This window comes from Diabrotica undecimpunctata, chromosome 7 (assembly GCF_040954645.1).
Source record: "Diabrotica undecimpunctata isolate CICGRU chromosome 7, icDiaUnde3, whole genome shotgun sequence".
Lineage (NCBI taxonomy): Eukaryota > Metazoa > Arthropoda > Insecta > Coleoptera > Chrysomelidae > Diabrotica > Diabrotica undecimpunctata.
Window position 1 is genome coordinate 20,830,359 of NC_092809.1, and position 14,900 is coordinate 20,845,258.

The window sequence follows — 14,900 nt, forward strand, 5'->3', positions numbered from 1 at the left end:
AAGTAGCAAATATATGAAAATATTTTCTGTAAATAGGTCACTTTTCAAAACCGGTTCATTCGAATTTTTATGATTCACTTACCTTTAGTTCTCGATATATTTCTAATCGGCCGTTTATCTGTCGCACCCTGTATATGCGCATATTTGCTCTGTTGTTGTTGCATTTATATTTCGGTCTCTAGTAGTAAATTACACAGATAAAATTTGCAGCTAGAGTCATAAACAAATTTATTGTAGTATATTTGATTAATTTTTTTTCTTAAAATATATTTAGTATTATTATTTTATTGTTGTAGTTGTGATAAAAATAATAATTTGCTATTTCGTTTTTAGATTTACGTTAGTAAAGGAACATTTAGTTGAATTTAACCAATTAGCTATGGCTAGCGCGGATGGAATGGAACACATGTTAAATAGGGTAATGCCTAAGGATAACATTGGATTAGCAGCCCTTTTGCAAACAAGAGAAGCAGCGTGGGACAACGGTAGGGGTAATAGCATTATTTAATTTTTCAAAAACGTTATGTTCCTCAGCATTTGAGTGTGGGTTGGTTTGTTTCGTGTGTATCTTTCATTTGTCCGGACACTTGTACTATTCATTTTTTATGGTTGTCTCATTTTCTTATTCTATCATGCTGTAGGGGAACTGGCGCTATATATCATGTTATTTTGATTCAGTGTATATTTATTTATTAACACCTTTAATATACGCCCTTTAATACCGTCACAACTAGTCCGGTAAAATAAGGATGCAACCTCGGAATGAAAGATAATAAGCTGAAAATTTGCATACGTCTTTATTTTGATGATATAAAACTTACCTCAAAAGTCTCATATAATCACGTGTCCGCGACTTAAGATATTAAAGGTCAAAGGTCACGAAAATGAGTTTTCTGCAAATATCTCGTTTCCCTTACACTTTATGACATTTAAGGTGGTAAGAAAAATTGTAGAATGGAAAATTCTCTTCAATTTTTGTCTGAAGTACTTTTATGTACCTTCAACCCTTCTTAAGATAGAGCGCAAAGAGTGGGGGACCGCTTACCTGTGTATACGGTAACGCGAAGTCAGCCAGTAGGATTCAATAAATAATAAGTTATATAGTTAATTATTCACTTAAAATACTATTATTATCATTAAATTTTTATTATTTATTATTTAATAAACTATATTTATAGATATTAATTATAAAATATATATTTTTTATATAATATTTATTTTATTTTTAACAAACATACAATATTAAATGAAATATTTCAAAGGAACTTTAATGATATTTTTAACAGCTGTATATACCATAAATTAAGATCAAGTGCAGAATTCAACAATAATCATTTTTATATTTAATTAAATACTGAAAAAATCATATTTATTTTTTTTTTAATTATATATTTATTTATTAATCCAATAATCGATTTATTAAAGTTACAAATATAATATATTCTTTTATTATGTATGGTTAATATTTTTGTATTAATTTTCTTCTTCATCGTCTTCTTCTTCTTCTTCTTCTTCTTCTTCTTTTTCTTCCTCTGACTGCTCAATATCGGATTCATCATCATCATTCTCGTTTATTAAAGTATCAGAATAAAAATATTCAAGAATATCAGGTGCATATTCACTTTCTTCATTGAAATCATCTGAAGTTGATGAAGCGTTTAGACATGATTGTCCATTACACTGCCCACAAATTAAAGTACATTGCAATCCTGATTTCCTGCATCCGCAATTAGAACCACAACCTTTCTTGCAATTGCAAAATATTGTATTCAGCAGTTCTTCTGGTGCTGGCGGTAATAATGTTGTTATTGGTTCCAGAAATTCATTTTGCATTACCCAGCCGAATTCTTGGGGTTCTAAATCATTTCCCAACCAAATTTGGGTCTGATAATAGACACGAATGATATGCTGACGAGCTGTTGCAGTTGAAGGTGGAAGACTTGATAACTGCACTGGTTTGTTGAGTCTTGTTGATTTGATGAACTGGGTGTATCGAAAAGAGTCTATATCGTCTTCTGATGTTAGAGCATTATACGCTGCTAAGAAAGTACGTACTCCATTTTCAAATAATTCTTGTACAGAGCAGTATTTTTGTTGAAATAGTTGAGGTGACTGATGCAAATGGTGATTTTTTTCGAACATTTTAATAAACGATATTTTACCTTTCCTATAAATCGCAGAAGTCGTATCACATCCACTAAACGCGTGTAAAAATAAGATGTGTTTCTTAGAATGAGGGTATTTATCAAAACTTTTCAAAAATCAATATCTTCTCCTACAATGACGGAAGTTTTTCCTACATCTTCAGAATCTGCAATAGCTGTTTCTACAATGAGAACATCAGCATCATCTCTGGCTTGTTTTGTAGTGATATTAACAGCTTTTAATTTGTCGATAAGCATGCCTATAAAGATTTTTTTATCAGATGTGTTCGATAAAAATTGTTCTTGGCTGATAGGCACATTCATTGTTTCATCAAAACGGAGTTCGTAAATAAAATTAATATTATATAAAAAATATATATTTTATAATTAATATCTATAAATATAGTTTATTAAATAATAAATAATAAAAATTTAATGATAATAATAGTATTTTAAGTGAATAATTAACTATATAACTTATTATTTATTGAATCCTACTGGCTGACTTCGCGTTACCGTATACACAGGTAAGCGGTCCCCCACTCTTTGCGCTCTATCTTAAGAAGGGTTGAAGGTACATAAAAGTACTTAAGACAAAAATTGAAGAGAATTTTCCATTCTACAATTTTTCTTATCACCTTAAATGTCATAAAGTGTAAGGGAAACGAGATATTTGCAGAAAACTCATTTTCGTGACCTTTGACCTTTAATATCTTAAGTCGCGGACACGTGATTATATGAGACTTTTGAGGTAAGTTTTATACCATCAAAATAAAGACGTATGCAAATTTTCAGCTTATTATCTTTCATTCCGAGGTTTGCCCCCTTTTTTGCCTTATTTTACTGGATTAAACGCTATTTGCGAATTTTATAATTGTTCTACACAGTGCAGTCTTGTTCTGTCGGCTTCTTCAGAGAGTGTCGGTTTCTCTTTGACATCTTCAACGGACTCAAATACTGTTCCTTTTATTCCAGATTTCGTCTTAGCAAACAAGAATGATCATTTTGAAAAGACTTTAAATCATTCAAAATATACTGCGCTATAAACGTTTATTGCTATACACTTCTTTTGATAATGTTATAGGTATTTTTACAACTCGCGTTGTTTTCATTCGTTGTTTTTTTTTATACTTGAATCATTATAATTTGATTCAGTAAATTTCTCTTGCTCCTACGTTCTCTAATTTTTTATCTACTTCTTTTCCCACTTGTTTTTTTGTTAGTTGTTATTTGATTTATTGTGTGAGAACTTAACTGCCTTACCTGAAGACGAAATAACGAAAGAATAACGAAATTTTATTAAAATTCAAGTACACACATCAAAAGTGTCCAAAGAACACCATTAATATTTCACTTTTTTAATAAAAACTTAAAAATTGCTAATGCATACCAAATTAATCTGCCAATTGCACTGTTTTATTAAGGCAAAAGTGACAGCGCCTCAAATTCGTACGAATAATTGCTTCAAATTGTAAAGAAATAGTAATTCAAATCTTAAAGATCAATTGTCACTGCGCGGTGACAATCGATACGGTTCAACCCGGAAGTCTGTTGAGTTTAATATTAACCCTTTGGGACCCAATTTATTTTTGTGTTGTTACGATCTCGACTTTCATTATTTCTTTGTACTGGTAACCGTAGAAGGTTTTTAAAGTGTACCAAACCAAATTTTTACATAAAAAAAAAAACAAAAAAATAGTGGGATATATATGTCCCAATGGGAATGTTGGTTGGAATTATTATGTCCCGTAGGGTATATTGAGAGATTACGGCCACAAATAAATGAACACTTTATTTCAGAAAGATTTACAAAAATATGCATAAAAAATACTTCCATGTAACTTAATATGTGTGATATAATGTGAAACAATGTTTACACAAACCTACATCGCACATTGTGCAGATGGTTGTGGTTCTTCTTTCTTTACCCATTCTTGAGCAACCAACACAACGCCGTCTCTTAGCAGTTTCAATCGGCATGTGGTCTCCTACATTTTTATTTCGTGATCTCTTTGAAGGTCTAAATACACTTCTTTTTCTAAGTTTTACTTGTGTAGTGGTTTTACCTTTAGAAATGAGATCTTCTGATAGCTTAAACAAAGTTTCTAAAAGGGGTGTTTTCTTGCGTGTTCGATGTAAATCATTATATATTACCAAACTATTTACCACTGACACCATAAGCAATCGGTAGAAAACTTTTTTCCACCATTTACAGGATCGTCTATCCATTTCATACACTCCACTCATTTGGTCAGCCAGGTCCACACCACACATAATTTCGTTGTATAAAGCAACAGCAGCAAGACAAGGAACGTCCACTTTGGTCCCACTTTTATACAATTACTCTTATGGCAGTTACTCAACAAGGATACTTGTTTGGTATCTTGCCATTTTGTGGCTAGGGTTTGGAACTCATTTCTTAGAAATACAGAGTCTCCCTTGTTCATTTTGCTTTTTATAGAAAACTCCTTAGGCATGTTTCGTCTATTTGTAATGGCTGTACCAACTACAGCGAATTTAATAGTGTCCACTAGACGTACAGAGGTAAAAAACCACAACAACATTATCAATACGTATCGATTCACATAGCGTTTTTACTACTCTTTCACCTAGAGTTTCATCAGTTCAACTTCCTTTCCAGAGTAAACGTTAAAATCATATGTGTATCCTGTCTTAGAATCACACCTGCACCATAGTTGTATACCCCTTTTCACTGGTTTTAGAGGTACGTATTGTTTTAGGGACAACCGACCTTTGACTTTGACTTCACCATACTCTCGTCGATTGATTGTCTAGTACTGCCGGTTCGATACTTCTGAAATGTGAACTTGAAACAGGAGAGCAGTTCTTCTACATAATATATCTTACTGCAATCTTCGGGTTTCTTTGGGCCATTGAAGTAAAGTTTGGAGAGAATGAATAAGCATCTGTTTTTTGATATTGCAGTACTTATCGTTTTATTTCCGAGTAGCACATTATTAGAGTACAACCAATAGTAATCATTACTTCACCAGCATCAGTAAGCGGTTCAGACTTTCCTTCCTTGCGATTATACATTTTAATTCTCTCGTTTGTACAATCCGCAATAAAAATAAATAAACTTTGAGGGAATACTTTCAAGTAAATTTCTAGACGTGACGAATTCATATTAATTGATTCATCAACTACACAAGGTATTTCAGGACTGATGTCCATACCATAGGGAGTTCTCTTTGCTTTTTATTGATAATGGCTTTCGTACCTTCAATTAAATCTTCCCCATCTGGCAAGCAAGTATTCTCGTCTGATGCCATATACGACTCATCAGAAGAATGATCACTGTCGTGGAATGAGTCTTCTTCGTCGTCTTCTGAAGATATATTAGATTCTGCATCTATGTCATCGCATGAAGATATGTCGTTTATATTACCAGCCAGTTCTTGCAATTCCTTTTGAGTAAGCTTTATTTTTCTTGACATGCTGAAAGAAACCAATGGGATATAAAAGGCCCGTCCAACAAGCCCAGTGGGACACATAAATCCCATGTGATTTCTGATGTAAGTTTGCCAATTTACAAAAGTAAACGAATCTCAGATTAACGTGTAGAATAATTACATACACTAAACAACAAACTTACCTTACGATTGTGTCGAAAACAAGTTGTTTTAACTGTAACAACGTCGAAAAGTAAGAGCCACGTGTTGACTGCGTCGTACTTACGAACGAACTGAGCCATCCAACGTTGCCAATATCACTTTAGTAGAGAAACATGTGCAGTGTAGTCGGTAAACTCCGATATCGAAGAATATAATGTAAAACGGGACTTATTTGGAACATCAGGCAAATTGAAACCGTCGCTGGGATCTATAAGTCCCACTGGGTCCCAAAGGGTTAATTAATAATCTTCATCCTTAGTAGTTCACCCTATATACAAATTTTTGTCGATGATTTCAATTAAACTTAATTTAAAAATTACAATATATTGTTTACTTTATTATATAAAATAAATAATTGTTTATGCATTACTTCTTTATATACATGGTGTTGATTTCATAGGGATTTCGAAATAAAAATGGTCATAACTGGTTAAATACTCTGTATAGTAATGCAAAACCCAATACTATAAGAACAAGGCTTATGAGAAGAATACAAATTTGAAAAAATATAGGTGTCCCATTTATAAAATTGTATGTTTGCTATACCACGCTCTAAATATACAGGGTGTTTCAAAAAAAGGTAACTCCGTCTCTAGGGTAGGTAAAAAACTGAAAAATAATTGGGGTTTGCTTAGTAAAAAATGTTTGTAACGCCATCCGTTTTCAAGATACAGGGCGTCGAAGAAAAAAAATTTTACGCATTTTTTACGATTTTGCCGAAACTACTGGCAACATTGTAATGAAATTTTATACGAATATGTTTTGGAAGCTGATACATCCCATGAATTTGTTTTTATGACTGATTCTCATAGAGGGCGCTAGTTACACGGATCGTACTAAGTATTAGTCAGTATAACTTTTTTAAGAGTATAATTATTAATCAAAATTTCAAGTAAACTTAAACATCATTCAATTTTACAGGAAAAAGGTAGTCTTGGTAAAACTCGGTACTGTGTACCGTTTTCGGAATATTTTGATTTGAAAATTATGAAGTAATAATTGATGCTGGTATAAAATAAAAAAAAAAAGGTATAAAATAGTTAGTAATTAAACAAAACTCACAAGAAAATTAAATTAATGACTACGAACATAAAATAAAATTCAATTACAGTAAGTGTTCAAAATGCCCTCCGTTTTCGCGAATACAGAAGTCTATTCTTTTTTCTAAAGATTCCATTAACCTTCTAAACGGTAGGGGCAACATCTAATGATGTCATTAAATTGACGTTGAATTCTTTCTTAAAATTCTTGGCGTGAATTTACCTCTGTAGCATAGACTTTTCCTTAATATACAACCAAACTGCGTAGTCCAAAGGGTTAAAATCGCATGACCGAGGAGGCCAATGAATCGGAGCTTCTGCACCTCTACCAATCCATCGATTCGGAAGATGATTACTCAACCAATTACGACACCTTCTATCAAAGTGTGGTGGAGCTCCATCGTGCATAAAAAATAAAGATCTTCGCTCGTTTAGCGTTAAATCTTCTAATATCTCGAATAAGGGATTGTTTAAAAAATCAAGATACATATCACCATTTAAATTTCCAGGTAGAATATTGATAACCTATTAATTTGTTACCTAAAGTTGCTGCCCAAACATTAACTTTAAATGAGTGTTGGTAATGTGATACCCTTTTGACTCTTGGATTCTCATCACACCAGTAGTGTGCATTATGGGAGTTACACATACCTTGTCGCGTAAAGGTGGCCTCGTCCGTAAAAAGAATGCATTTTAAAAAAATTGGATTGTGGGCTGTCCTTTGTTGCAATGTTTCACAAAAATCCACTCTTACCGGTAGATCATCTGGCAAGAGCTCTTGGACTTGTCTGTAATGATAAGGATGTAATTGCTGTTCTTTCAGTATCCGCCAAGTACTTGAAGAAGAAGTTATTTGTTTGTCTTGCTATATTCCTTACGCTAACTGTTGGATCTTGATCAAGTAAATTTAAAATATTATTTTCTTTATTAATTGTTCTTGTTGTTCTTGGTCTACCAGAATTTATTTTATTTGGTCTCACATTCCCAGTTTCTCGACAACGTCGTTCAACGGCTCTAAATGTTTTTTTACTTGGTAAGTTTCTTCTAGGAAACTTTTCTGCATAACGTGTCACAGCTGCACTAGAACGTCCTAAACATTCGCCTAAGGTTAATAACATGTCAGTGTATTCAACATTTGAGTACATTTTGATTTGATTTTACAAATAACAAGGTTTCAAAATTCGAATTATTGTTGATTTATCGTCATAACAATCAATAAATGTCAGATTTCCATGGCACACTTGGAGAAAATAGAGGTATACCTATTAGAACTTTATCATTACTACCAGCATCAATTATTACTTCATAATTTTCAAATCAAAATATTCCGAAAACGGTACATAGTATCGAGTTTTACCAAGAGTACCTTTTTCGTGTAAAATTGAATGATGTTTAAGTGTACTTGAAATTTTGATTAATAATTATACTCTTAAAAAAGTTATATTGACTAATACTTAGTACGATCCGTGTAACTAGCGCCCTCTATGAGAATCAGATATAAAAACAAATTCATGGGATGTATCAGCTTCCAAAACATATTCGTATAAAATTTTATTACAATGTTGCCAGTAGTTTTGGCAAAATCGTAAAAAATGCGTAAAATTTTTTTTCTTCAATGGCCTGTATTTTGAAAACGGATGGCGTTGCATAAATTTTTTACTAAGCAAACCCCAATTATTTTTCAGTTTTTTACCTACCCTAGAGACGGGGTTACCTTTTTTGAAACACCCTGTATAAACAATATGTTCTATATTTTTGTATTTCTAATTTAAAAAATGTATTATCCACAGAACAGCGGCTATAAACTTTAAAGTAAATTTTTAGCTCCACCAGATTCTCCCTTTTTTCAACAGCCGATCTTGGTGTGCACGGCGCACATTCACTGGGATCCAGAATTCTGCGATGTCAAACTTATTCAAACGATGATGCTGTCTAATGAGCTGAAGACAATTTTGGAAGAATCTGCGCAGACCTTGAAGGCTCACGACATCAACACGGACTCGAGTAATATTCAGTTAGTATTATGTGGAGATTTCAATTCACTACCGGATTCTGGAGTCATAGAATTTTTGGGTAAGTTGACTGAGTATATGATTTTCAATTTTTCACAAAGTACATCAGTTAAAATGTACGTTTTGTAAAAAGTAGACTAAAATGTTTTTTAATTTAAAATTAAAAACTATTTTTTTGCGATAATATTTCTTTCTCATTGCTTTATGGTTATCTCGTTTGTAGCTTTATTACACTATCGTGTCCTTGTTCTTTTTTATCTACTGTTTGGCTGCAAGATATCTGTATCTACTTTTTCGTAATCTCAACTTGTGGTCTTTTTTATGGGAATATTCCTCCCCACTGTCAAATTAAACAAAAAAATATTTTAACAATAAAACAATTTTATTTAAAGTAGGTATTGATTTTTTAGAATATAAAATACGTTTTTGAAGTTTTTTTTTAAGTTTTAATTGAAAAAAAGATCATAATTGGCATACCGTCATCTCTTGACCACATGAGATTAAAAAAAGCACTTAAAAATTAAATAGATAGATAAAAAACTTGAACTAAACGTCTATACAATAATTATTTATCTTAAAAAATTCCCTCAATGCCCTTCTTCACTTTCCTATTTATAGCCTTGAATTATAATCTGTTACCAAATTTCATACTCTATATATATACAAGGATTTCCACAGTTTTCACTGTATTCCTTCACTCAACCGTTTTCTCCAATTTTTCCTGTTTAGCCAGTCCCCTTCCTGTAGGTTTCTTCTACTCATTGCTTCGTCCACCTCATCTCTGAAAGATCTTCGGGGTCTGCCTCTCTTTCTTCTTCCTATCGGACTCCACTCTGTTATTCTATTTATCCACCGATTTTGGTCTGCTCTTCTGACATGTCCGTACCAGGTTAACCTCTTCTGTTCGATGTAGTCTATTATGTCGGAGTTCATTCCCATTCTCCTCTTAATCTCCATGTTATTTATTCTATCTCTTCTTGTTACTCTGCAGCTTCTCCTTAGGAATTCCATCTCTGTTGCTCTTATTTTGTTTTTGGTTTTCTTATTTATTGTCCAATTTTCACACCCATAAGTGAGGATACTTCTTGTCATGGTATTATATATTTTTTTTCTTTGTTTTCATGCTGATGTTCTTAACCCATAGTACCGGGTTCAATTTTCGTATGCAGTCTCTTGTTTGTCCTAGTCTATTTTTTATATCTTCCTCCGTTGTTCCTTTGTTTGATATTATGAAACCTAAATACTTATACTTGTCTGTTCCTTTGATTTGTTTACCTTCGTCTATTTCCAGCTGTTTTATTACTGTATTCTCCGTTGTTAGGTATTCAGTTTTCTTTAGGTTTATTTCCATCCCATTCTTTGTATATTCCTGCTCCATATTGTTCTGAAGCTATTTTCTTGTGGCATTTTAAATTAATTACTATTTAAATGGGAATAAGCCACAATTAAAGGTTAAAATACGTTTATTGACGTTTCAATTTCCACTTCGGAAATCGTTCTTTTGAGAACGATTTCCGAAGTGGAAATTGAAACGTCAATAAACGTATTTTAACCTTTAATTGTGGCTTATTCCCATTTAAATAGTAATTAATTCCTGCTCCAGTTTTCTCATTATAAAACTGAGGTCATCCTCGTCTTGTGCGATCACTATTTGGTCGTCGGCAAAACTTAGCGTATATAGATATTCGTTCCTTACTGGTATACCCATTCCTTCGCACTTTCTTTTCCATGGTTTCAGGGTTTTTTCCAGGAATATTTTGAACAGGGTGGGGGATGTGGAGCAACCCTGTAGTAGTCATTTTGTCGTCATAAATGGACTGCATATTCTATTGCCCGTTTTGATAGCTACTTCGTTATTCTTGTAGAGTGCTTTTACCGCGTTTATTAATCTTCGTAGAACTTCAATGTCTTCCATTGCTTCCTACATACTCCTCATACTCTACCTTCCCTGTTTATTATGCTCATTTATCTACTACTAAAGATTAATTTTGTTACTATAATTTAGAAGCAGTAAAATTAAGAAACTCTGTCACATATGTAATTCTCCATTAAAACCTTAGAAGCCTTTCTGATAGATGGAACAGTTGTACAGTACGTTAAGTTTTAAATTAGATATACACCCTATAAATGGCAACACTGCGCGCCGTCGACTTTCCACGAACCTCCGTTGATCCGTCGCCAATAATTTGTCATTATACCGTGGTTGTTTAAAGCAATAACAGCGTAGATTTATAATTTATTTTTGTAAACAACATGTCTGTTTATACTCCGTCAGAAAAGGTTCAATAAAATAGTTTATGGTTGTAATTCTGTATGTGTGTAGAGTTGTTGTCTGTTTTTTGAGGAGATACCAATTACTTGCGTACAGTCAATTCATAATATTGTTAAAAATTTTGAAAGTTCTTCTTCTCTTAAAAATTGCAAAAAATGTCACGCTCAAGAAGTGTCACCTGAAAAATATGAGGAAAGAGAATACCCGGATACACAAATGTGTGCAACAATCGAGGTAGATTCAGCACGTTTAAGTAAAAGCGTTGTTAGAGAGTTAGATGTTAACAATGTTACTGTAACGAAAGTATGGAAAGGCACGATTACAAGAATTTTAAATATTCGAAAACGCAGTAGCTATGATGTATATATACAGACGAATGTTGAGGATTCCATGGGTACAAAGAGTTACTAATGTTGAGGTACTTCGTCGCATGTGTAAACAAAAAGAATTACTAAGAACAATCAAAGAGAGGAAAATGCAATACTTGGGTCATGTGTTGAGAGGCGAAAAATATGAATTACTTCAAGTTATACTGGAAGGAAAAGTACATGGCAAAAGATCAGTAGGAAGACGCCAGAACTCGTGGCTGAAAGACCTGAGGAGATGGTTCGACCGCTCATCCGCAGAGATCTTTCGCGCAGCAGTTTCCAAAACTACAATTGCCATTTGGATCGAAAACCTTCGAAAGGAGACGGCGCAATGAGAAGAAGAAGTAGCTTTGTCCAGACGACTACTTTCGAAGAATGGAGTTTTGTGAAAATGATTATCCAAATTTTATTAAAAACATTTTATTCACTGACGAATCTTCTGTTTCGTTAGTAGGGAGACACAATCCTTCCTTTACGAGGTATTGAACGCGAGAAGACCAGCACAGAAGTGTTATTCACTGTCAACGTCCTCAAAAAGTTAACGTCTGGGCTGGTATTTAAGGAGACCACATAATAGGTCTATTTTTTATTGAGGGCAACTTGAATAGTAGAGCATACCTCGATTTGTTACAGAATCATGTTCTCCCCACTGTTCTTAATCCTCCTGATGTAAATCTGGAGAATGTTTGGTTTCGTCAATACGGCAGTTCAGTTCACAACGCCCGAATAATTCGGAAGTACTTAAACAATACTTTCCCAAATCGAGTTATTAGTGGAACAAGCGATATTAAGAGGCCTGTGCGATCTGCAGATCTTACACCCATGTACTTCTTTTTCTGGGGACATTTAAAAAGCATCATCTACGATCATCCTAAGCAGTAGCGCACCTAGAATTTGCCTCTGGGGGGGGGGGGTTTTGGTTGGTCACCGAAATTTTTTTTATGGTGTTACCTCCATTTTGAGTCCTTAAAATGTGTGAGTAAAAGTGTCGGAATAGGGTCCTGGGGAGGTGGGGAGGGGTTTTAACCCCCAAACCCCCCCCTGGGTACGCCACTGATCCTAAGGCTAGAGGCCAAAATTTAAATGAATTAAAAAACCAAAATAAGAGAAGTTTCCAATTCTGTTACAGCAGAAACTCTTATCTGTCCGCAGAAGTTTTTGTGACAGATTGGGGTACTGTTCAGCGGTAGAAGGTCAAATATTTGAATCATTTCTGTAGGGCATAAATAATTATTTCTTATTTTATTAGGAATTATTTTTTATTTTCAATAAGAGTATATTTTTTGTTTTATCTTTTTAAAGAATTGCGCTTTCATTTTTAATTCAACCAAAAAAAATTGTTCACATTATTAAGAACCGATACAAATGCACCGTCTTATAAAGGTCAATGTATTTTTATCGAGTTTATGTTATAAGAAATGAGCCAGGTATACGTATTGAAAACAAAAGTCGACGGACGGAGATGTACATCCCTTGCATTGTTATGCTTTACTAAATGGTTTTCTCGTTTTCTTTTTAGGTGTCTCAAAACTTAACGTACTGTATAAGTTCATTGCTGAAATAATTACTGAAAACAAAACTATTTTATTTTGCTTAATATGGCAATTTTTCATAATATTGCTAGTATAATATCCGTAATTTGAATACACAAATCTCTTTATCCCATTTGCAGCCAAAAATCTCCCGGAAGAGGGAAAATGATTCCCAAAGAACATTATTGTCAATAGATTCGACCGACCAATGTTTACCGGTTAAACGACATTTAAATAAAATTTAAATTTAAATAATTGTTTTCAAAATAAAGTTTTCTGAAATTTTTCAATTTTCTGCGCAATTTTCTTAAAGTTTCTTTCCGTAAGAACCTTCTAAACTCGATTCCAACTTATGGCTTGATCAAGAGAAATAGGTATTCATTTTTTTATAATATAAAGATTATTATTTTTTAATGTTTTAGGTACGGGGAGGGTTGCAATGGAACACAAAGACTTCAAGACATTCAGCTACAAGGCCTGTTTAGAGAAAGTACTCAGCTGTGATAAACCGAATGAGTTTACACATTCCTTTAAACTGGCGTCGGCTTACAATGACGAAATAATGCCGTTTACCAACTACACGTAAGTTTTTATTTATGAGAGTACGTACGTAGACATATACTGTATAACGAGAAACTTATAAAACTTATAAAACTGGTTTAAGGTCAAGTTACCTTAGGAAATCTACTTGGGTGTTATGAAGAGACAATATTCAGACAGATCTCTATAGAATGAATATTTCAGTTGACTTCAGATTAATGGAAGACCGAACCAACTGGAAAAAAGTTGTACAGTCAATCACGACCCACCCAGGGTTGTAACGCTACACGATGATAATGATTGTGTACGTTTAACAGTTGAATGCTATTATATACACAATTTGATCCAAAATTTCATTTAATATTCTACATAATCCAGAATTTTTTGTACTTGTACTTTTATATATGTGTATGTGTGTATATAATATATAAATATACGTAAAATTATTAAGAATATTTATAGTAAATATGAGCTTCAACTTCAAAACATTTAAGAGTATAAATATATGTAGACGGTTGCGTTTGGATTTAATTCGAATCTCTTACCATTCTCTTACACGCGTTTCTGGGTCTACCTGTCATCAGAGAGACTTGTAAGAAGACTTAAACCAAATCCAAACGCACCGGCAGGTATGACAATTATAGGAAAATATTTACCGAGTATGCTTTTAGCGATAAGGATTAAAATAAACTGTATACCCAAGCTTAAACAAGTCATTCAGAGCGATGCTGGGAATATTTATATTCCACTATGCATCAACAATTTACCCATAAATCACCATCATTTTTCTACTCGTTTCGTCGAGTAAGAACGAAAACAAAATAAATATATGTAGACGGTTGCGTTTGGATTTAATTCGACTCTCTTACCATTCATCTGCGACATCTACACGTGTTTCTGGGTACATCCTAATCTTTTAAAATTCTTAATAATTTTTTATAATTTTTCAAAATTTTTTATAATTTTTTATAATTTTTTTATAATTTTTTATAATTATCATCATCAGTAGCTCGACAACCCTTTCTGGGTCCTGGCTTGTTCTAGGATTTTCCGCCATTCTGTTCTGTTCCTTGCTTTGTTTTTCCAGTTGGTAATCTTAAGTGTTTTCAGATCTTGTTCCACTTGTTCCATGTATCTAAGTTTGGGTCTTCCCTTTGACCTTTTTCCTACTGGTGTTTGCCTCTTAATATGTTTTGGTGTTTCAGTCTCCAACATTCGTTCAACATGGCCCATCCAGCGCAGACGTCCGATCTTTATGGATGTTATGATCTCGGGTTCATTGTATGCTGTGTACAGTTCAAAGTTATATCTTCTGCGCCATATGTCATTTTCCTTTACCCCCTTATATATGTGTCTA

The 14,900-nt window shown here is 33.3% G+C and overlaps 1 protein-coding gene across 6 annotated transcripts in view; it reads left to right on the top strand.

Moving 5' to 3' along the window:
• twin (CCR4-NOT transcription complex subunit 6-like twin) overlaps positions 1 to 14,900 on the top strand; it is a 479,580-nt gene that overhangs the window by 433,810 nt on the left and 30,870 nt on the right. For 5 of the 6 annotated variants that reach the window (XR_011951357.1, XR_011951356.1, XM_072536822.1 and 2 more), the window contains exons 5-7: positions 334 to 491; positions 8,644 to 8,892; positions 13,426 to 13,585. Coding sequence is in view for 4 of the 6 variants with exons in the window: in XM_072536822.1 (XP_072392923.1) it covers positions 334 to 491; positions 8,644 to 8,892; positions 13,426 to 13,585 (567 nt within the window). In the remaining 2 variants the exon portion in view is untranslated. The remainder of the gene's footprint in view (positions 1 to 333; positions 492 to 8,643; positions 8,893 to 13,425; positions 13,586 to 14,900) is intronic. The other variant, XM_072536820.1, reaches the window with a different exon arrangement.